This window comes from Pholis gunnellus, assembly GCF_910591455.1.
Source record: "Pholis gunnellus genome assembly, chromosome: 24".
Classification (NCBI taxonomy): domain Eukaryota; kingdom Metazoa; phylum Chordata; class Actinopteri; order Perciformes; family Pholidae; genus Pholis; species Pholis gunnellus.
In genome coordinates this window covers 1292921-1316319 of record NC_136551.1, presented here as the reverse complement: position 1 = coordinate 1316319, position 23399 = coordinate 1292921, and the positions used below count along the sequence as shown (strand labels likewise).

The 23399-nt window shown below is 45.3% G+C and overlaps 2 protein-coding genes and 1 long non-coding RNA gene across 3 annotated transcripts; all 3 read left to right on the top strand.

Annotated features, from left to right (window-relative positions):
• Positions 1 to 508: 508 nt before the first annotated feature.
• Positions 509 to 9242, top strand: mrps9 (mitochondrial ribosomal protein S9). The gene is made up of 11 exons (XM_079185768.1): positions 509 to 616; positions 797 to 979; positions 3973 to 4035; positions 4225 to 4255; positions 4334 to 4413; positions 7183 to 7268; positions 7370 to 7445; positions 7543 to 7711; positions 7808 to 7916; positions 8507 to 8676; positions 8917 to 9242. The coding sequence occupies exons 1-11, from the start codon at positions 518 to 520 to the stop codon at positions 9006 to 9008; spliced, it is 1158 nt and encodes a 385-aa protein (XP_079041894.1). The 5' UTR covers positions 509 to 517; the 3' UTR covers positions 9009 to 9242.
• A 774-nt stretch (positions 9243 to 10016) lies between these two features.
• On the top strand, positions 10017 to 18225 carry LOC306715554 (SLAIN motif-containing protein 1-like; the record flags this gene model as incomplete). The annotated part of the gene is made up of 9 exons (XM_079185952.1): positions 10017 to 10426; positions 11482 to 11618; positions 14116 to 14259; positions 14344 to 14457; positions 15640 to 15789; positions 16181 to 16567; positions 17428 to 17577; positions 17671 to 17986; positions 18110 to 18225. The coding sequence occupies 9 exons, from the start codon at positions 10017 to 10019 to the stop codon at positions 18183 to 18185; spliced, it is 1884 nt and encodes a 627-aa protein (XP_079042078.1). The 3' UTR covers positions 18186 to 18225.
• A 3385-nt stretch (positions 18226 to 21610) lies between these two features.
• On the top strand, positions 21611 to 22570 carry LOC306715533. Its single transcript, XR_013767686.1, has 3 exons — positions 21611 to 21715; positions 22285 to 22344; positions 22477 to 22570. It is a non-coding gene; the product is annotated as an uncharacterized lncRNA (long non-coding RNA).
• The last annotated feature ends 829 nt before the right edge of the window (positions 22571 to 23399 follow it).

Here is a 23399-nt window from a genome sequence, read left to right as displayed (position 1 = left end):
TACACATTGTTATATAAAACACACAATGTCTTTTGAAACACTATATTATATACATGGGTAATGTTTATGAAGGCTCAGGGTTTAGTTTCATTCTCAATAAAGAACATATAAATACATATATCATTATTCACAGCAGCCAAAGCTTAAGTTAGCTTTATTTTAAAATAAAGGCTGATGTCACATATTCATTTACATTTCTGACATAATGAATAACAGTTGTAATGGAGCGAAAATAAGAAAAGAAAAGAAACGTTAACTATATAATAATGATTGTTTTTGCGATTTCTGGCTATATTTTCTGAGTAATTGTTTTAATTTGTATTTTTATTATATATTTCTGAGATAATGAATAGTTTTAATAAAGCAACAATAAAATAAGGAATCCCTAACTAGGTTTATAGCAAAGATTGTTTGGCGATTTCTGGCCATATTTTCTTGTAATTTGTATTTTATAATTCACGGCACTTGTTTATGACGTGACCAACGTCCGCCTCCGACGTCATCAAGATCAGACAACATGGCGGCGTCCTGTGTGCGAACCGTGGGATGGATTTTAGGAAAATGTGGGAATTGCAGCTCGAGCTTAAACGCAGTCACGTCGCAGTTAAGTCGACAGGTGAAGTGTGATTTTATCTTTCATAAAGTAACAAGTTATGTTGATAAATCAGACGGGAAGCCGTAGAAATAGACTGAAATGGACAAACACTGACGTCCTTGAGCTAGCATCATGTTAGCATCCTTAGGCTAACGGTACATGTATCATAATAACGGCCCTCTTCCTCTTCCTCGTTCTCAGGTCCTCAGCAGGCAGATATGCGCGAGCTCTGCCCTCCGGAGAAAGAACCTGGCGGCCGCGGGACCGGAGAAGTTCACGGTGGAATTCATCCAGAAGCAGGTGGAGGAGTTTAACATTGGGAAACGTCACCTGGCGAACATGATGGGAGAGGATCCCGAGAACTTCAGCCAGGAGGACATAGATGTAAGTGAGCTGTACTGATGACATGCACGTGCTCTGTGAGTGTCTGTCATGTACCCACAGGGGCTCAGCATTAAGCCCTGTGTTTATTACAGATCTTATGAGACTTAGTTAACAGAACATGTGTTGTGATTTGGTTAATAATTCCATAATGAAGGAGAATATGGGACACGTGTTTCTGGGAATGAACAGATGGTTTGTTAGCATGTATATCAAGCTAATATCAATATATTATAATATCAAGGACGGCTGGGATTTGGGGTTTTTAGTATAATATTAGACACAAAGGAAGAAGTAAAAGTCTTAATCCAGACTAAACACAACAGATTAAACCGACAAATGCAGAAAGCAAAGACAGCGATAAATCACACACTGTGTGAGTGAACAGATTTATAATATCACTGTCTCATCGAGTGATTGTAAATTATTAAAATGTTGTTAAACAGAGCTGGAGTTGCAGCTGAAATATTGTACATGTTATGATGTTGTTTTTGTCTGAGATTGATGTTTTCTTGCCAGCTGTCCTCTCATTTAACTTTCAGCCTGGATGATGCGTTTACCTGCTTCGTGTTTTGTTGAATATTATAGTTTTCTCTGGCATCAGACTCGTCCGTGTTTGCGATTGTTCATATGCTGCAAACACCTTCGTGGGGTTACTAATATTATTTGTTCTGCATTCATTCTACTCATGTTTTGGTTGTATGAGCCAACATCCATATTTAATAAAGTTGTATTTGCTCACATGATTTAATCATCACTCAATTATCACTTTGTTGCAGCTCCTCTTATTAATATGTTAAGTGCAAATTCTGTTTATATATTAAAAGCAATATTAAAGACACTTACTGCTGTTTGTGTAACATTTGGTAGAAACTGCTGTGAGCAGCTGTTTAAGCCTTTTTAAAAGAGAAATATGTGACGGCTACTGTAGGACCCAATAGGCTGGTGGCTGAGTGACAGAGTAGGATAGATGTTCTGCTTTTATGGGTCACATAAAGAGCAAGATTTGTAGCTGCCACTTTTGAATTCGAGCCGAGCCAAAGTGTGACAGCGGCCATCTGTTCTGTCGTTTTATTGCCTTATTGTACTGAGAAAGAGCTGCTGTGTGTTTACAGGCAGGAGCTCGTTTCATGAAGACGTCTCAGACGTAGTTTTACATCTCTTGGTGTCAGATCGCTCATCAACATTCACCGTCCTGAGCCGGAGTTTTAAAAGCCACAAAGCATTTTAAACATTGATTATGTTGCTGGAGAGTTGTGCTTTTTAAAGCGGTGCGGTATCTTCACAATCATCATCGTCGTCATCCTCAGGCAGGTGGAGCCACCTCTGGCTAATCCGCTGCATCGGGGATATTAGCGACGCCTTCACACGCATGCTTATTCCAGATTCTGGCAATGCATCAGGCCCTCACTGCTGCAACCATTTAGCTTGATTTCCCACCGTCCCCTCACCCAGTCCCCAGTGCCGCTCGCACGTAATGAAGAGAGCTGTCGTCTCCGGGCTGTGAAAGCCGAAGCGACGGCTAGCAGCCCGAACCTGGACGTGTGGAGGGAAAGGGGAACATCGGGTACCGGATAAAACCCGCCGCCCCGTTTAGAGTCCAGACTCCAAAGGATGTTTACCGGCATGCGGAGATATGAACACTGGCCACAGACCCATAAAGAGCCTTTCATCTCTTTAATGACTGAACACAACTGTTCTATCATCTTTATATGCTTTAAAATATATCTTAACATAACTGCTAATACCCAACGATTACTTTGAGCCAAGGTTAGGCCTCCAGTCACTGGTGCTGAAACAATTAGTTGATTTATTGATCTGTTGATCTGCAACTAAAGACAGTCAGTCGATTATTTACATTTATTAATGAATCGTTTCGTCAATAAAATGTCCGTAGTGATTTTACCTTCACCCCAAAATAATTACATTCGTGCTAAAAACAGATGAGTTGTATTATTTCAGGAGCCGAAAATGAATCGCCAGTAATTCAAATAATATAGTATTTGTAAATATATCTTCTTTTCTCCTCATGGCGTGTGGAAGCTTTGTATCTCTTTGTTTTGTCGTGACCGAGCGTCCTTCGTATCTGTAACGCTGGACTCCGGCGCTGCGGCGCCGCTCGGTGTCTTCCCGGTGCCGGTTGGACTCGCTCCTCCTCTGTCATCCCGTCGTCTCTGCTCGGGGGTCTCTGGCATGTTGTGCTGAGGCTCAGGGGACACACAGGTGTGTCTTCATCTGTTCCCTGCTTCTCTCTGCCTGTCTTTCCCTTTTCCTCTCTTCTTTTCACCCTTTAACTTCTCTTGCTGTCTCTCACACACACACACACACACACATCTCTCGACCGGCCCTTTTCTTCCTGCTCTCCGTCGTTTTGACAACCTTTAAAGGCAGCAACCTGTTCCCTCCGTGCAGCACCTGCTGCCTCACTAATTGAACCGACAGAGAGAGGGAGGAAGAGGAGGAAGAGGAGCGGGGAGACGGAGGAAGGGAAGAGATGAACAGACTGTCTTGATGAGTGTGGCGGGGCCAACACACTTTCTGTCTCCCTCTCTTCTCTCACACACACATTTCCAGTGCCATCTGTAGCCCTGCTAATCACACGGACACACACACACACACACACACACACACACACACACACACAGGGCAGAGGATGAACTTGGAGTGAACTGTTGGATGTCCACAGTGTCCTCTGCTCACTGTCAACTGGGCCAGAAACTTGTGCCTTTTTCTGCTAGTTTTCTCCTCTAACTCTCCAGAGTCACACACACACTCTCACTCACACACACACACACACACATCACGCTCGCCTTTTTGTGAACCCGCAAGCAGCTTGCGCCTCCTCTCGTCGCGTCCGCTGTCGTCCGTCGGTGTGACCTCCGTTGTTCGGACATGTCAGCGTTGTCACGATCTGCCGTCGCCGCGTCTCTCAAGCTGCCGTTTTTGTTTTTGCTGTTATTTTATTCATTTGTTTTTCCTCTTCCTCTCGCCGACAGAGGAGTATAGCGTACCTGTTCCCCTCCGGCCTGTTCGAGAAGAAAGCCCAGCCCCTCATGAAGGTACGTCTGTGTGGCTCACACTCGTATAAACCTCACTTTGCTGTGACGTGTAAAGGCTGTACATTCTTATTCAAGCTTATATCTATCAATGTTTTATTCTGCACATATTATCCTTATTCTCTCTGTGATCCTCGGGTATTTCTCTGTCCCGCATGTTTTATTGACTTCACTCTCTGATTTCCTTTCCAGCATCCGGAGGAAATCTTTCCACGGCAGAGAGGTATGTCCTCTGTGACATTCTGAATGTCTCCATAAGTGTGAGTTTTGTGTGAACCGGTTTCCCGTCTCGTCTCTAAAGCGGTCCAGTGGGGTGCAGACGGGCGGCCGTTCCACTTCCTGTTCTACACCGGCAAACAGTCCTACTTCTCCCTCATGCACGTGAGTACTGCAGGCAGGAGCTGCAGCACAAAGCAGCACTGTCAGGTTTTTATGTGAGGTGGAGGTAAATCTTCATCCAGGCCGAGTCCCTAGTTCTCCCCCTCCCCTCCCTCCCTCCCTCCCTCCCCCTCGGGTCATATCCTATTCAGACGGAGTGAGTTCAGAGAGGGCTGCGCTGTCCCCGAGGAGCGGCAACGTCGGATCCTCTTTTCCACATGGAGAGCTACAGCTGAATAGAGCCGGGGTGAAAGAGAGGTGGGAGATTAGAGGGAGGGAGGGAGGGAGGGAGGGAGGGAGTCCGCTTTAAAGGACTACCTCCCTCTACCTGAGCTCCAGAGAGCTGAAGTTGTTTATTCTGAAATCGGGCCGATTCTTAGGCCAAAAGAACGCTCTTACAGGAATTAAAATAAGGAAATGCATAATAAATAATAACAACAAAATCTATAATAATCATGAACACAATAATACTGTTTTTAAAATTGAGATTATGGCATGCAGTCCTCTTTTTAGGACGTGAAAGGGCAAGCCAGTGAAAGAATAGAACACGTTGAACACAGTCCAGGTGTGTTTTATATCTCAGTGACAGCAGAAAGCTTTAAAGCAAAGTGAAGACAGCGATAGGACATGAATGGAAAGGAGGGTGAAAGAGAGAACACAGGCAGCTGAGAGAAAAAGGGGCGTATTTGTAAGATTATACATCGTTTTTTGATTTAAAAAATGTCTTTTTGTCCTTTTTTTTAAAAACAAAAAGAACCAACAGGGGGCACCAACAATCCAACACCGGGCGTCTCACCGATGAGAACATTAAAGGACGTTTAATTTAGTAATTTGAACGTATAAATGATTAAACATAAGGTAGATAGAAGACGCAGAGCTCCCATAGATGAACAACATGCATCATGTGTTGTGTGAGATGGTGGAAAATGAAACAATGTGTCCGGGATCAGAATCCTGTTTGAGGTGTGGCGCATCTGGCTTGTCAAGCTTTGTCCCGCCACGGGGAAGGACTCCTCCATGGGGATTTGGGGGGGGGGGGGCTGCTGCACCATTCACACTGCTCCTTACATCTCAGCAGACCTCTTCCTCCTCTTCCTCTTCCTCCACCTTTTGTTGTTGTCACACTGCGACGCTGACCTTGTTCAAAGACGTTTCACAGATGAGAGGCGTGTGTCTGTATCTAAAACACAGAGCGGGGTGTGATCTCTGAATATTAGTCCCGAGCTCTCGCGTCTCACACACACACACACACACACACACACACACACACACACACACCATTGTGCCCTGCAGCCACAATCTGCACCCCCTGCTGTTGGATTAAATAGGTATGTCAGACATGTCTGAGAGCTCATTCTGCAGGTTTGCTTGATTGCAGGCTCAATCACTCCCTTTTACACTTGTGTTTTCTTCCACCTTTCCTCTTCCTGTTTCCTTCCCCTCACCACACACACACACACACACACACACACACACTCACATCAGGAGTGCTTCCAGGAGGGGGCAGTGGCGTGTAGAGCAGCCTCCCCCGGTCGGCTGCTCTCCTCTGGCTGTTGTTGGGCTCAGCCAGCGTGGCACATTAACCCGCTCACTGCTCCACTGAGCCCTTTATGGCCTCAACCCCGGGGAACCTGGAAACCCCCCCCCCCCCCCCCCCTCTTCCCTTTAACCCCGTGCATATCAAATAAAGGAGATATCCCACCAGAGAGCTCCGTCCTCTCTTAGCTAAAGCCTTGAACTTGAAGGTGTTGCCGTGCATATAGAGACGCACTGAATAGAGAGAGTGGAGCTCTCGCCGTCTGTCTCTGTAACAGCCTCGACTTAAATGTATCCAGATACCGGCCCTCTCCTCTTTCATCCAGCCAATCCATGCGAATTATTCCTCGCTACTGTTGTTCCCGCTGTTTGCAAACGTGTAACGCAAAGCCCTTATCCAAGCCCACCCCCCCCCTCTCCTCCTGCCTGCTCTTTTTTACTGATTTTCTATTACACTTCTTTTATTTATTTTTTGCAAAGAAAATTGGTTTTTGCTTGATGTTTTTTTTGTACCCCCCCCCCCCTGCCTGCTCCTCCGGTCCCCCTCTGTCGCTGGTCGGAGTGGCAGCGGATTAGGCACACTCTATCAAGAAGGAATTAAACAAACATCTGGTGAATAATTGACGGGGAAATGAGTTCTCACCCAGGCACCGGGGGGCTGAGGTGGGGGTCCCCGCCTCGGGGACGTGACCGGCATGCCCTCCCTCCTCCCTCCCTCCCTCCTCCCTCCTCCCTCCCTCCCTCCGTCCGTCCGTCTGTCTGTCTGCGCCCATCGCCGTGACGCACTCCCCCTCGGGTTATTCCCGATGAGAGTGAGCCCCCAAACTGTCCCGTCATTTCTTTAGTTTGGTGTTTGTGATTTTTCTTTCCAGCTTTGCTTCAGGCCAAATAAAGACACGGGTCCAGAAACTGTGAAGTACAACAGTTTTTATTTATTTCTATTGCCACGAGTAGATAAAAAAACATAAATGAATTCATGCACGTCACCACTATAGGACCTTTAGTGTCGAACATAATTAATTGGCCAAAAAAGGTGATAATACTGCAGAAATCTGAATGAATGTGAACTAAAAATGTTCTCTTTTTCCACGCTTTTCATCGAAAATGAACTTTTATAACTTTTGTATAGATACATCGTATCCAACAGGTCAGGCCTGATGCACCTGTAAATACACACGTTTCCCAATGTAAACGCATTGTGTCATCCTGATTGTGTTGTCTGGTGCATTTTTACAGGAATTGTACGGCAAAACCCTGAAGATAGAGAAGCACCAAGATCGCCTGAGAGCCAAGGGACTCTTCTCCATGGACACCAAGCAGATGTAAGTAGAGGAAGCTCCTGAAACATAGCGTCGGTGCTTTCAGGATGTCTTGGCGATGATTTTGGGGAAAATGAACGTGTCCGTGTGTCTGTCTCCACCAGCTCTCTGGGCACAAGCAGGTGGCTCACAAAGGAGGAACTGGAAGCGCTGCTGGTTGAGACCATCTCCTCTCATGACGTAAGAAGTCTCATTTCTCCTCCCATCTTTTTGACTCCAGCGCTTCTCTTGAGTTTGCCTCGCTTTAAACACGCTTTTTCTTGTGTTTTCTCTTCAGTACAATCGCTTCATCCAGCTGATGGAGCGCCTGCTGTCCATGCCCTACTGCGCCACAGAGGAGGACTTTGTCCTGCGGTACCGCCGGACACTGGAGTCCCTGTCCAGGAAGCAAATGGTGCCGACGCTGGAGCGGGATGAAAGGGGCGTGGCCTTCAGCACGGCAGACGGTAGATACGCACTAATGTACTCGCTCATTATACGTTTACTCAGACAGATATTCTTTTAAAACCAGTTGCCTCCTGTGTTGAAAATGCTCCTCTCAGGTCGGAGGAAGACGTCCACCTCCTCTGTGGTTCTTGGAGACTGCGGCTCCGGACGCATCACCATCAACGGCACAGACTACCTGCACTACTTCCCCGTTCTACAAGACAGGTAGGAGAGCCGTGTGAGCTAATAAAGCGTCTTTTTTTTCCCACATCGCAGGCTCTCTGCCGCCTTATTCGTAGATTCTTTTAAAAATGCAAGACGTGATGTCCTCCCCTTCAAAGAAACATTAAAAAGCAGCTTTTTCACTCTTCACAGCATCGCCTCGTTCCTTTATTTATCTCCTCCTAGTAAGTTAATTACACAGTTGAGTGAGTGTGTGTTGGTGTGTGTGTGCGCGGATGTCCAGAGCTGGCGTTGTCACGCAGTGTGAGGACGAGCTGTAATTGGAGCAGAGAGGTGACAATTGACTTTGTCAGCAGCCATAGGCCATTCAGCCTGAGACGCCATCCAGAACACACACACACACACACACACACACACACACAACCTTATCCTTTTCCTGCTGAGTCAGAAGTCACTCTGTAATATGTGGTGGTGCTGGGATCCTCTCTGCTTGTCTAAAAAGTCACCCAACCAGACATTAAATTAGCTAAGCCCCCGCCGTCGATACCGCTATCTGTTAAATAGCACACACTCTGCCATTCATTCATTTTATCTCCTGGTCATTTTTCCCTCTTCTCATCCCGCCTCTCAAGAGAGCAGCTGATGTTCCCGCTTCAGTTCATGGGCATGCTGGGACGCTTCGACCTGGAGTGCACCGTGAGCGGCGGCGGGCGGTCCGGCCAGGCGGGGGCGCTGCGGCTCGCCGTGTCCCGGGCCCTGCTCAGCTTCCTGTCCGAGGGGGAGGTGGAGACCATGAGACTCGGTGGGTCTTCACTCTTTGTGCTCACTTAATGTTTCTGTTGCTTTTACCTCTTTCATCTCCTTTTAACACGATCGTGTTTTAGGATTCTATTTCTTATTTATATAGAGAAGTCCAGGCTCAGCGTTGTCAGTTTGTGAACTCATTTCCTGAACAGAACACCAAAGAGCAACCCAGCTGTGCGTAGATATTGGATGCACTTTGTTTCAATCTGCTTCCATGTTTCTCAACTTGAACTTCCAGCTGGTCTGCTGACCCCCGACCCCAGAGTGAGGGAGAGGAAGAAGCCGGGCCAGGAGGGAGCGCGAAAGAAATTCACCTGGAAGAAACGCTGAGGAAGGAGATCGCCTCCCCCTCAACTCGAACAATGAAACATTCAAGGCTGACTTCTGGTGTTAGTGTTTCCCAGAAGCCCCGTCACCGTCAGGTTATTTAACCCAGTCAAGGAGAGAACAGGCCGCCATCTTTCAGGATGCAGCCCCGTCTCAACAAGCCGCAGTGAGCCTCTTCAGCCACCAGATGGAGGTGTGGGTCAAGGAACAAGATGAAAATGTATATCAATAAATTAAACAACGTGTTTTCATATAGAAGTACATGTTTTCTTGGTATTAGTATATTCATTTATGTTTTTCCTTGTGATTACTTGCAGGTGTCACGCCTTTTAGATGTTTTCTTACGTCAGCACTTTGTTCATGACTTTAGACTTATAATACACGTTGCAAATGTTTGGCATTTGTACTTGATTTATTTAAATTGAATTATTAGTTAACGCTTAAAATGATCTATTAGTTTTCTAATCAATTGATGAACTTTTCTAGACCTGCAGGTTTGCATCGTGTCATAACCAGCTTCAGCCACAAGATGTCGCCAGATGCACATGTTGAGCACGCGCGCTTCTGCTACTCATTATGCTAATATAAAGCATCTGTTCAGCGCAATTAGCTCATTAATTGAATGGGTCTGATGAACGAGTAACAATGCTCGGTGCACTATCTGCTATGAACAAAACAAACATCTCGGAAAAGGGATTAGAGAATGTGTTAAACGGTGTAAGTTTACAGTGTAAAATACAAATCCTGCACAATTTAGACATTATATGCTAATTAATATTGTGACAGGTGCAATGTCTACCTGTAGTGGGTGTAGTGTGTGAAGGAGGCGGAGGCTTGTGTGTGTGGTGGAGGGGTGGAGTCCAGACAGGCGCACCAGACTACAACCGGAATAGGAGTCAGTGTGAGGGGAATGAGCGCAGCAGCAGCTCGGCCCTACCTGTCCTCCGTCTCTCATTAAGATTGGAGGCGAGGTAGCGCCTTTAACTGCGGGTTTTGTGCTGTTCTGGTCCAATGGAGGCGGTGGTGCTGAACCACGCCATGATGGCAGAGGTGGACTGCAACAGCAACACCCTGAACGCCGAGTTGGAGGTGAAGAAGCTGCAGGAGCTGGTCCGGAAACTGGAGCGGCAGAACGAGCAGCTGCGGGCGAGTAGCTGCTCGGGCGGCCCGCACGGGCTCTCTCCAACCTCGGCGTGCATGCTCGGCAGCGCCGAGGGATACCGTCTCCCCAGCCCGCTGCCAACCCTGATGTGTCAGTCGTCCTTGGGGTCATTCTCGCCCCCGGAGGAGCCTTTCGACTATTTCCACTCGGGCGGGGATGGAGAGGAGGAGGCGGACGGATCCGAGCCGTCGGCTCTGGATGAGCTGGAACTTTTGGATTTTGATTCTTTGTGCTGCTCAGACGAGTCTGATGAAACATGGTAACTATTGTAATTTGCAACCATGTGTTGCTTTATGCGGCAGCTTTAAGTCATGGCTCCAGCGTGCATGTGTGATTGCGATGCTCCTCCTGTTAATTACGCCTGATTTCCTCATTGTGTCTGGATGCACCAGCCGGTCCAGCCTCCTGCTGCACAAAGACACACACACACACAATTAGCTGAGAGGAGATGCCACTTGTTATCGGGCTTCACTAAGCTGCCATTCTCCCTCTGCAGGCCACACATTCACATCAAAATGATATGTTTATCATTGCTGCCTTGCTCTACTGCCACACAGGGACTTGAACCCTAACAGTACTTAAACCACACATTCCATGAGCTGGTGTGATTGTTTAGTTTAAATGTCTTCTGCAGAAGGACCCTATAAGTTAATGTATTGTCTTCTTCCAGTGACGCAAACATTTGACGTTGTTGCAAAGACGCCAAATCAGGAACTGAAGTTTTGCTCATGATGTTGCAACCTGCAGGGTGACCAGACTGACCAGCATTGTATTGCATTACACTGAGAGGTGTTTCTATTATTTTGCCCACCCCATCTGTATTAGTGAGGAGCTCAAAGTCATCTTTGAAGAGTAAAGAGAGGGACTGATTCTGCACATTCATCCTTTCTTTGGCGTGTTCACATTGCAGGCATGTCTAGGAATAGTAACGCCGGTGTGTTTGTGTGTCACCTGATGTCAGTGAAGGTTGTAATCTATAATTCAGCTCGCTCCGTGTTGCCCGCAGAGCAAAACGTGGAGGAGAGAGTTCAGGGCTGCCAGCTTCTATCTGATCCGCTCCTCTTCCTCATAATCTAACCGGCTGATCAATCTGTGCTCAAAGTAATGATGAAATGCAGCCCTGCTCTTATAAAGACCTTGCAGATAAGGCACTTGTGTTTAGGGATAATTAGCGTGGAAAGCATGAACACCCACATGTTGGCATCAAAGAGATCAGAGCTGCTAGCCTGGCTGCAGACTCTAGAATGATTCTCCAAACTCCTTTATCCTTTTTTTTTTTTTACTTGAAGCATTTCAATCTGTGTCTCTTTCCAGGTTGTATGTGTCATCAAAAGCCAGAGAGTCCCGAGACGTCTCCCTCACACCTCTGCAGTGGTGCCGGCACGGTCTGGACTGTCCCAAATCAGAGGTGGAGGCCGCCAGAAGATCGCTGTCCCTCCGCCTGGAGCAAGGTACGAGACCCACACACTGTTTGTTCAGTGGAAAGAAACATGACAGAGACTGTTCTCACAGGGTGTTAAATCAGAAGTTATTGTGCATCAACACACGGCTGTGCGTCTGAGAGAGAGAGATTACTTGATTACGTCTGCTACTCTGTCTTTAGTTTTCATTAGATATCTTTTGCTCACCCACAGCCGATTAGTTTCTCCTCCGGGCTATTTTAAACTGATGTACACGGCTTAGGTGTCTTGCCAAAAAAGGAAAAAACACATTCTCTCACTGGCTCACAACACAAATGTTGAAGAACTCTTCATTCTCATGTAGACTTTGTAGCTGGGTGCTCTTGCTGACTCGTGAAGGAGGCCGTCTGGCACCAACGTACACTTTGTTGGATCTTGCAAGTCGTCGTAGGTGTTGAATTGCATTTTTGTTATACAAAGAAAAGAGGAAACAATGACTCCCAATGGACCTGTTGATTTGTCAAAACATGGCATCTACGTTACCCACAATGCAACTCGGCCGGTGACAGTTAAGAGATTTGTATATATTATGCTGCTTTTATTCTTGAGTCTACCAATTACATCTTCTTGATTCATTTCCTCAGCATTTGGTTGATAAAATGTCAGAAGAATAGTCAGAAATGTGTTGAATGTATAAAAGCGACTCGATCTAAATATACATCACTGACACTAATGCGCCTCAGCAGCACAGGAGACCTTCCTGTAATCTGTCCACTTCTTGTAGCCTTAAGCAGATCAGGCCCGGGGTCACCTGACCCACGTGTCTGCATGGTCACAGGCGTCGCTTCATAATAGCGTGCACCACAGAAGAAGAGGGAGCATGAAGTGCGGCTGCTGAGCTCCAGATCCAGGTGTCAGCCTGTGGAAGAAGCTCCTGGTGTGATGGATGAGTCACTGCGGAGGCGACGGCTCCCACGGCCTCGGCGGAACAGGCCGCCTGAAGGCCTCTGCTGAGAGGAGATGGTGCTGCAGGGGCGCGCTGGTGTGAGGCTGCTCTGCAACACTTTCAAAACAAAGTCTGGAGTCTTTTACGAAAGAAGTGCGTTTGTGCCGCACCGCTCTCTTTGTTGCAATCGGTCAGTGGCCAGTTCATGAAAGCTCCCACATTTACTGATGAGGTCCAGCACTGATGTGGATCAGGTCCGGCTCTCGGCTCATCCCGAAGAGGTTGGATAGGCTGACATCAGAGCTCTGTATGGAGTGATGTAGCCATCAGGCTCTTGTCACATTAATGCACACACGCATAGAGTAACCAGATTAAGACAATGGTTTGGTTTAACTGACTCTCTTATAAATGATTTCCTCCATTTAAATATAAATAATATTATTGAGTTATCTTCTTATCCTGCCTCGTTGCAGCAGCGGTGCAGCTGGTTGCATCAGAGGCGGTGAGGCTACATGCTACATGCTACATGCTAACCGCTCTGTGCATCGCTCCCATCTCCCCACCAGCTCGGCCCTGCTGCCATCTCTCTCTCTCTCTCCACAGTGAGAGGAAAAGGGAGAGCGGTTGCCATGGAAACCGTTTAAATGAAAGGAATGCCCCCCCCCCCCCTTCTATTCACATCGACAGGTAGCAGAGAGAAATCCTCGTCCTGCATCCTCTAACACGCTTCAATAAGAGCCGCACATCTGTCTTTATGCATCTTTATTCCCAAGATATTCATATCACAGGTGCTTCAAACCAGCTGAAGTCTACATCTAAGAATAGTAACGTGTGCGTGTGTGTGTGTCTGTGTGTGTGACACTCTGCACTAGGTACAGCTGCAGTGTGTGTGTGTGTGAGCGAGCGGCTCTGTTGAGTTCAATCCTGCTTTGTTCTTTTGTGCTGGAGCTGTTGAATAGAGCAGTTGGTGACAGTCACAGTGCTGGTGAGGTAACCGCTGCACAGTACTGCCCTCTCTTCAAAGATGTGTGTGTGTGTGTGTGTTGACTTATTGTTTGGCGCTGTGAGGTGAGAGGGCTTTTTCAGGAATTAAAGGGTGGAGTTAGTCCGATACCGGTGACGGATAAGGATGTGAGAAATGAATGTCTGCATAGACTTTGCACTCGGCTTCTTTGGAAGTGTTTGAATAAAAAACGGAATACATTTAATGTGCGAGAGGCTAAATAGTTTATCTGCTTTTCTAAATCGTGCTGCACCCTCACATATGACCTGCTGCATCATTAAAGAAGACGTATTCAGACACGTGCATCATGAGGCTTTTAATGCCTTTTTCAAAGGTGTACATGTTGTTTTAATATTTGACAAATTGTTCCTTTCTGAGGAAAAGAACATTTGGTCTTATGCAACCACATTCTGCAGGAATCTGCTTTAACTGAGACGTTTTCTGTGTGTTGCTGTTTGAAATAAATATATTTATATACACATGATCCCTCAGCTCTGCCCGTGTCACCTTAATGAAACATTGCATTTTAAAATAGTGGCTTATACTCGTAGATTTTTAAGAGAGTGACTTGTTTTGGTCTGCTTGTTTCTCCTCCTCAGTCTCCAGGTGGCGTAGCTCCCTGTCCAGCCCCTCTCCCACCTCCTCCCCGGGCCCTCCTCTGAGTCGAGTGGCCGGAGTGTCCCCCATCAGTTCTTCCCCTTCAGCCAAACCCTGCTCCACTCCCCAGTCGTCTGAACGACACGGTAACTCGGGACTTTTTGGCTCTGGAGCAGCTCCGACAAATATTATTAAACTGAAATTTCTCTTTTTGTCCTCCCTCCCTTTAGCTCCATCCCTCTCCTCCCCGCTCCACCCGGTCCTCCATCGGACCCTGAGTCCCGTAGGGAAGGATCTCTCCCCCGTATCTGAGAGGACTCCCACGTTCTTCCCCGCCAACCGCAGTAAGCCTCAGTGCTGCTTCTCCTATACACACTGAACATCAAACTGAATACTCCACGCGTTAGTGTAATCAGAATATCAATGTGCAGGTGTAGAAGTGGGTCAGCCACGAGCGTTTCAACTGTGTTCTCATGGAAGTCTGAGAATATGTTTCAGCTGCAGAAATAAAACTGTGCCGCTGCCTTTTTGTGCATTATTCGTGATGGAAAAAAGATAATGTTCCAAACACAGCAGAGGGTAAAGCTGCAGGGAGCGAGAGAGTGTCTATGTAGTGAGGTCAGCCACAGGGCCTCACTGCTGGCCTTTGAGCTCGAGGCCTAATTCCACGACCGTGTTGGTACAAACGGCGTCTGATTTAGCTTTTTCTTTACAGATATGTTGTGTGTTGTTCCAAAAATAAAACCTGCATTCATCTATGTGCCCTATTTATGTGTCACCAGTGTTATTCAGCCCATAGAGGGTTGTAGAAGTACACAGTCCACCAACCAAACTCTGTACAATTAATGAGGATATTTTACAACACATACAACTTCATGTATTCATTCATAGAAGTGTTTTCTGTAAATGCTCTTTTCTGTGTAAGTGTTTAATGTTGGGTGCGTAGGCTGTTGAAAAATCTAATTCAGCAGCAATATGTCTTTCTAAAAACAATGTCCAGACCACATGGAGATACATTTTAAGACCTTACTGTAAACGGTTTTAATATAAGGACCATTTCAGTAGTTCCAGTGAACTACCAATACAGTGAAGTGAGAAAAGATGTCTAATTTGGGTGGAAGATGACCCAGAAAAGTCTCATAAAGGTGCAGAAAACGTCTCCACATAAGAGCAAAATGTGACCAAAGTAATAAGCATAATACCGATGATGGGAAGGATTATTTCAGACCGCACAGATATCATTAACCGGGGAGAGGTTGGTGTAACCTCTCTGATCGTATTTCTGCCTCACTGCTGCTTAATAGACTCTAATTCTCAGAGCCAAGTATCGGCCTCCATTAGTTTGGATCCTTCATCTTTATGTAGATGACACTCGAGAGCTTTTCTCATTACCGAGCTTCCAAAACTGAGCGTCGTTGAGCTGCAGTGACGGCCTCATTTGTTTAACTCTGTCGGAAGCGAGCGGGGGGAGAAGTGGCGTGAATCAAACTGTTTTCTTACGCTGGTTTAATTCTTGTTTTTAAAAGGCCACATCCTCCGGCGCTCCGCCCTCAGTCCCCAGTCATCCACGGACGGTGACCTCGGTGCTTCAGGGCTGGAGGACGACTCCATCACTCTGGGATACAAACTGCAAGACCTGACCGACGTCCAGGTTATGGCCCGACTGCAGGAGGAGAGTAAGTTTGTTGGCTCGGCTTCGATTCAAGGGACACGAAGCGTACAATTAAAACCCCAAATTGCCATATTGGTCTTTAATTTCAGTGGTGTCCAAACTGTGGGGCAGAGACGGAGCATACAACAACTGAGTTTATCTTAAACATAAAGTGATTTGATGATGGATTTCATGTTTAATTCAGTGTGCTGTAGTTGTTCCTGTGTGTACCAACTGTCTTATGTCTCTCCTGTTCCCTTCTTTCTAATATTTTAACATATGGCACCAGATCTCAGAGCTCATCGCTACTTCAGCTTCATTAACCCCAGAAGGTGATGATTGTGTGTGTGTGTGTGTGTGTGTGTCCTGTCCTTGTGTGTGTGTTGCACGCTGTACCTCATGTCTCGCTCCCCCAGGTCTAAGGCAGGACTACGCCAGCACGTCGTCCATCCTGGCCAACCGCCGCAGCCAGAGCTTCACCTTCCAGCTCAGCCAGCTCAGCGCCGGCCTCGACCTGGACGAGGACGACGAGGACGACGAAGACTACGGCCTCCTTCCCCCGCCGCAGCCGCGCCTCACCCGCCTGCCGCACTCCCACACCTTCTCCAGCATCCGAGACTGGCGAAGAAGCACCAGTTCCCTGTCCACCCCACCTTCCACCCCCTCCACGCCGCCGTACCCGTCCGCTGGGTTCGCCTTTCAGCCTCAGCTGCAGCCACTGGGACTGGGACTGGGACTGGGACTGGGACTGGGACTGGGCAGCCTCTGCGCAGTCGAGCAGCACGGCTTCAGACCAGGATCAGGTGAGAAAAGAGCCGATACACCCATACTGTACACTACCTGCTCTGCACCAGAGTCAGAAAACCAATTGGCGACTATCTGATGTAGCATTTGGCAGCGGAAGAGCCAGATATTCCTCCTTAGGCGATGGAGGAGACCAACACCGAGCTAAAAAGAGACTCACTTAATACACTTTATTGAAGTAGAAACATGCTAACTTTGCAATATCTGGCTGTCAATGGAACTAATCAGTGATATCTTTGTTTATATCTTTTGTACGTGAAACGTTTATGTCTGTATTTGCAAACATGTGTGTGGCGTATTGTATTGGGGGCAACTTCATCATGGCATCCAGCCGACTATGAGAGTAAGTCTACGTTTTTAACCTCACAAACATTTAGAATGTCTTCGTTAACGCCAATCCAACTTTAAACACATCTAATTTAAACCTATTAATTCATTGCCTTTTTAAAATGTTCTTTCTCGTAATTTCTTTCATTTTACAATCCAGCCGGCCTTCCCTCTCTAATCACACGTCGACTGACCCCCACTGATGTCCTTACCACTTAATAATAACTCTGTCTAAGCCTCTTGTACAACTCTTTAAGCCCTCAGACTGCCGTGTGTTTCCGTTTCAGGGCGAGAGAGAGTTTGATGGGATTAGGGTTAGGAGTGTATATCTGACTGAGGGGGCTGGGAGGAGATCACGGACAGCTTTATGTGCCGTTTTTAAGGGACGTAATAAAGAAACGGGCATGACCAATACAGTATAATAGTTTATTTTTAAGGCTTTTAGGACAGTAATCAGGTCTATTCCCCTACAATCTGCCCTACTGCGTTGTTTATCTTCATTCATAGACGTTTGTTTGTCTGTCTCTGTCAGATAAGCTGCGAAGGAGCATGCCTAACCTTGTCAGAGCTCCCAGCATGCCTAGTGTGCCCAGTCCAACCAATCCTAGTGCTTCCCCTTGTTTGCTTCGTAACAGCCAGAGTTTTGATTCGTCCAGTGGGCTGACTCGACTGCAGTCCTCCAGTGAGTTGAAGTGTTTTTTTTTTTCTTATTCACGTTTATTATTGTGCAGCAAAAAGGATCTCATTTCATCTTTTACGCCCACCCCGTCTCCAGTCCCCTCCCCAGGCCAGCTGCAGAACAGGGTCCAGAGCGTGGGGAACTTCTCCCCATTATCACGGCAACCACTGAAGGCCACCGCCTACGTCAGTCCCACCATCAAGGGCTCTGCCTCCGCGCCGACCCCCACCAGCCTCCAGTGTCTGAATATTGGCGGCGGGGGAAGTAACGGGGGCGTCAGCGGCATCCCGATGTTCAGTAAGACTCCAGCTTCCACCACAAACACGCCCCGCAGCAGCCTGCCCCGCCCCGCCTCCTTTGTTGGCACCCAAAGCTCCGCCCCCCGGAGCAAGGTGGGCCAACCGTCACGAAGGTAAACCCTTTTATTACTGGATTAAATATAAGTTATTGTCTGTTTCTATTAATGTTGTCAAATGAGTAAATGGTAAATATGTGAATATTTTAGATTTGACCATTCCTTTATTGTTTTCCTCAGTTTACTGACGCCTCCAAAGAGCTTGTCCACCCTCAGTGCCCTGCGTGACAGCAACTGGAGAGACGGCTGCTACTGATGAGTGGATGAGTGGTGCAGCGGTGCAGTGGAAACCCCGCTGGCTGGGGTAACTCACTGCACCTCAACATGAACCTTTTTCCTTGGGGACATTTGAATGGGTTTGACCAAAAAGTGACTGAAACCTTAAATCCTGCATAGAACAGTTTAACGTTATCCAAAAGGGCCACAACTGAACTGTCCTCTCTTAAATTCTATGCAGAATTTCTTCGGAGAAGACGGGTTGTGAGAGTGTTTGCATGTCGGGTCTGATTTTACTGACAGCTCGACACAGTTTGGTCCGTGCCAAGAGGGAGTTGTTGCCCTTGTGCAATAAACCACTGGCTGTGGGGTACTAGTTACACTAACCTGCTAAAGAGGGCTGCCAGTTACTATACTATACTGTATGTATTTATATATTTATTTTAAATGACATTTTTTAACTTATCAGGTGTTTTCCCCTCTGGCAACAAGCGCCACTGATGCTGCTAAAAATGAATCAGTTCCTGTTAGTTTGGGCACATTTGGCCTAATTTTTACAAGACATTAAAGTACGTATTTGTGTACAAAGCTAACTATTAAGTGTGCTAATTCTATATTATTGTATAATTATATATGATTGAATTTTAAATGTGACCAAATTTAAATATGTCTGACTGCGTTTACAAAATTGTCTCACCATAAAAGCTGTGCATATTAACACTTTAAAATAGTTTAATCTGTTCCTGTTGCACTTTGTATCTCTGAACTCACTCAAGTTGTTATGTTCCGTTTACTAATGTTGGCACTTTCTTTTACAAGTTGCACGATTACATCTTCTGGATTCAAGGGGAGGAAAAAGGATTATTATTATTTGTTGGGGAAGATTTCAGTTATACACGGCATAATGTAGCACCCTTGTTTGTTTAAATGACCGTCACCATGGCACTTTTCACAAAATCCTGACACTTTTGTTACTGTGATGGACTAAATGACTGAAACATTTTATTAAAAAAACACTGAATCAAAGATGACTTTCTTTCCTCACGACTTCATGTTGACTATAAACCTGCATGACTCAAAACTGTGTCATTCCAGACACAGTTTTGAGTCATGAAAACTGAAATTGACATCATCCAGTTAGTGTGCAACAAGCTGTGATGATATGTTGCCACCTAGTGGTAGAATTATTGAAATATTGACTGGAAAGACAGTTTACAATTTAACCTTTTTATTATAAAACAAATCTCAACGGGTTAACGAGAAGTATAATGTATTCTTTCTGCTTTTAAATCCCAACAAACAATTCTTAGTTTTATAAAAATGTAATTAGAATAAGTTGCCACATAAATACATAATTCAATTGATAATTGACTAAAATAATGCATACAGCTCCAGCTGCCCCTCTGTCTGACACGGAGGACTTCTGTCAGCCCCGGTTTGTCCGTCGTCTTGTCAAGGTGCATCGGAGAGAAAAAGTTCATCGACACGCGGCTTCTGAAAAGTTCTGCTCTGAAGCTAGAAGATAGATGGAGATCAACGGCGGTGACACACGGATTTGTGCTGTTGACCTTTTGAGGCAGCGCTGATCCATGAAGTACAAAGTGCCCATGAGAGACGCACCTCCAGCAGCTTGGCCTCCACTGTTCTTCGCCAGATGATCTCCGGGTCTAAAAAGTGAAGCCAATGCTGCATGTGTTAAAGCTGCATTCTCTCTAGTGTCCACCAGGGGGCGACTCCTCTGGTTTTATAGAAGTCTATGAGAAAATGACTCTACTTCTCTCTTGATTTATTACCTCAGTAAACATTGTAAACATGAGTTTATGGTCTCAATCTCTAGTTTCAAGTCTTCTTCAGTACAGCATGATGTTCATTTAGTGCATTATGGTTAATTCTGAGTCGAACAGACCATAAAACAGGGTATGCTTTATGGGCTACTTTGTGATTGCCAGGTCACTATCTGGGTGTTGTCCGGTCCGGGAGTTGTCCGTGTTTTTGTCTTACAACTTTCCCAGTGTGTTTTCATTTCATGAATGATAAAATGTCTACGGTTGTACTTCGCTCCGCACTGTTGTTTCACTTCTGGTTCCAAAAAAAACAAGATGGCGGCGGCCAAAATGCAGAACCCGAGGCTTCTGTCAACAGAACAATGGGTGATGTCACGGTGACAATGTCCACTTATTTTAAAGTATATTGATCTGGACTGCTTTTGAAATGTATTGGTAGCTCTAAAATCTAAGTAATATCAAATTTAAATAGGAATAAACTTGAGGGAGGAGCCTAGTGCAACCGTCAAAATTCAGAGGATGTAATATCTGCATTGCCAAACAATGCCTGTAAGCACTCGTAATTACAACAGGGCCTGTAGCAGTAGTAGTGTTTATCAGCTTAAAATATCAATTCCAGAAGGAAAAAAGAAAACGGATAACATTTACAAACGCCTCAGTCACTGGTCCTGATGTTGCAGCTGCTGCTCACGTTCTGTTTTTGTGTCTGCGATGTTGACATGACATCAGTGGGGCAGTCGATAGCTGCTACCTCGTTGCTTATTCCATGCCTTAACAGAGAAATATGTACACGTCTGTCTCTTTAAATGCGTTTGTTGTGTGTCTGCTGAAAACCTCATACCTCCTAAATGTCCACTTTGAAGGAGATCATATCATATGCACAAAATATCTAGACATCCCATCATCTCAATATGTATTTTAAACACACATTTTTGTATGTAAAACATGATGTTGAATCACATAATACAGGATAAATATGTGCCATAAGTCTCACCAACGTTTGTTGTTATTGGCTGATGTCAGTGCCGTGCAACTCTAGTGTTCATTTGGGTACATAGAGATTGTGTAGTGTTTTCTTATGCAGTGGGAATAGAGAGGGAATAATGCAGCCTCTATGGAGGTGTCTTAATGCAGTTTATTCAACAAATATTCAAAGTGTATTCTTAATAAAAGCACACTTTACTCCCCTGTTTCTACCTTATGACCCAAAATGGAAATGCAGTGAGAAAATGTTCCTGTTATGCATTCTTGTCCTGTCCTCTGTATCCATGTCCACCTAAGAAATGATCTGTTTTATTTTTGCACAGTTTAAAACATATCTATCTCAAATCCATAGAAACACACTGTACCACACATGTCAAGGTTTTAAGTCTTTGGGCCATTGAACTGTTGAATCTGAGTTCCCTTTAAATGTAATGTGTTCGTCAAATGATGTCTTCTTTGTGCAAAGTTAGAATAAAGCTATACAGTATATCAGAATATTTCTAAAATATCTAAATAAATGGATATTGTTTACAATGTTGTTCAGCTTTCTGTCCATTTCTAACCGTGGAGAAGTCAGTAACAGTAAAAGTGTACATTAAGAGTGACACGTTCAAGTTTTTTTGGCGACGTAATGAATGACGCGCTCTTCCTGTGAGGTCATCACTATTTAGCTCAGGTGGACGAGCTCACCTGATGACGCATCCAAGATGGCTGACAACAACCTGAGCGGTCACTGCTCGCGTGTCGACAGTTTGTGAATGGAGGACCAGAGGAAACGGGAGACCTGCAGCTAACGTTACCTGTGAGTTACGATGACATTCAGGGGCTTTTGGTTATAGTCGTTCTGCTGTTGTTGTCAGAGGTGATGCTAACCTTAATCAAGGCACCTGTGGATTGTGTGTGGACTATCTTGCTGTGTGATAATGTACGGTATATTTGCATGTTATGCTAATTTCGTCTTGATTATTGGATACAGTTATATATTTCCGTTTGTTTGCAAGTGAAAAGTTGGACGGTTTAATATTTGTTTTCTTATTTCGGAGTTGGCTTTCTAACCATCCACAGAGATGCACTTCCTTGCGTTGAACACTAGAGGGCGTACTTCATAAATGATATGGAATAATAGTGTTGCAGGGATGACGCGTTTTTGTAGGCCAGCTAAGGGGAGTTAAGAGGGGATGTCAATCTATCATGGGGGTTCAACACATGCACAGTAGAATCTGGTCTCTCTAGCTGGCTGCGATCACAAGACACGATATTGATCGATCGCTCGTCTACCGTGACAGCCTCCCTGTGGACTGAGGCGGACTTCAGAATACCTCAAGCTGACATTACAGCCCATTTTATTTGTCTTCTTCTGTTGGTTCTCAGAGAGAAGACTCAAGGTGTGGGGCGAGGAGCAGCAGACTGGATGGAGACGAGGACATCAAGGTGAGGAGAGATGGACCTGAGAAACAAACCACCATCTGTACACGGCTGTAAACCGCAACAGTCGAAACACATGCTGCTTATATATGAACGGTTGTGTGTCTGTGATGTGTTGTTTGTGTCTCCATCCTCCAGAAAGTGCTGGAGTAGCAGCTGGAGAAGCTGCTCAGCCGCCTCCGAGACGAAGTCCAAGACAATCAGAGGATGCTGGACCAACCTGCAGAGTAAGGAAACACCAGTAAAGCAAAATCTTCTCTTCATCTTGATCTTTTAAATGTTTTAATTGCATTTTTGCCTTTTTTAATAATAGTTTGTGTAGAATGAAACCAGGGGAATTACATAGAATGTTATGAAATATTTCTTTCAAAAATGTCTTTCATAAAAAGTCATGAAATACAATGTCAAGAGATTTGATAGTGTGGCACAAAAAAGTAATGGTAAAGTATATATCATTTAAAATCACAAAAAGGCAAAGTATAGTATGTCATAAAGATTTTCATAAAAAGTAAGAGTATAGTATATCATAAATAAATGGCAATGTATTGTATGTTGTAAAGATTTTCGTATAATATCTCATTCAAATATGGTAAAAAATCGTAAAAAGTCCTCAAATTAAAATTGTATTGTATGTTATTAAAAAAATCAACATAGTCCGTCATAAAAATGTCATTGTATTCATTGGAAATGTCATGTTTTTAATAGTCATAATATAGTTTGCCATAAAAATGTACTGATATAAAACGTTGATAACTTTAGTTGTAGTAGTCATACATGTATGTGATGTCATTTCTAATGTTGTCTTCTCTTCTTTTGTCCTCAGATGAGTGCAGACTTTCCAGACCAGACCTGAGGACGACGGGGTTTCTGCTCTTCAGCAGAAGAGCAGAAACCCCGTCGTCTTCTGCTGCTGTGCGGTTACTCTGAGATCTAAAATGAGAGAGTGGGGGGTGGTTCAAAAGTTGAAAATTTGCTGTGCAGCTGACTATTCAATAAACAAAACTTCCATAACCCTCTCCGTTCACTTCTCTGAAAACCCGGGAGGAGACGGACGTCTCGAC

Bases quoted from the DNA above. Each gene is read 5' to 3' on its own strand.
- mrps9 (XM_079185768.1), top strand. From the start codon at position 518: ATGGCGGCGTCCTGTGTGCGAACCGTGGGATGGATTTTAGGAAAATGT. The intron at 7,712-7,807 runs GTAGATACGCAC...TGCTCCTCTCAG, and splicing joins GGCCTTCAGCACGGCAGACG to GTCGGAGGAAGACGTCCACC. The intron at 7,917-8,506 runs GTAGGAGAGCCG...CCGCCTCTCAAG, and splicing joins TTCCCCGTTCTACAAGACAG to AGAGCAGCTGATGTTCCCGC.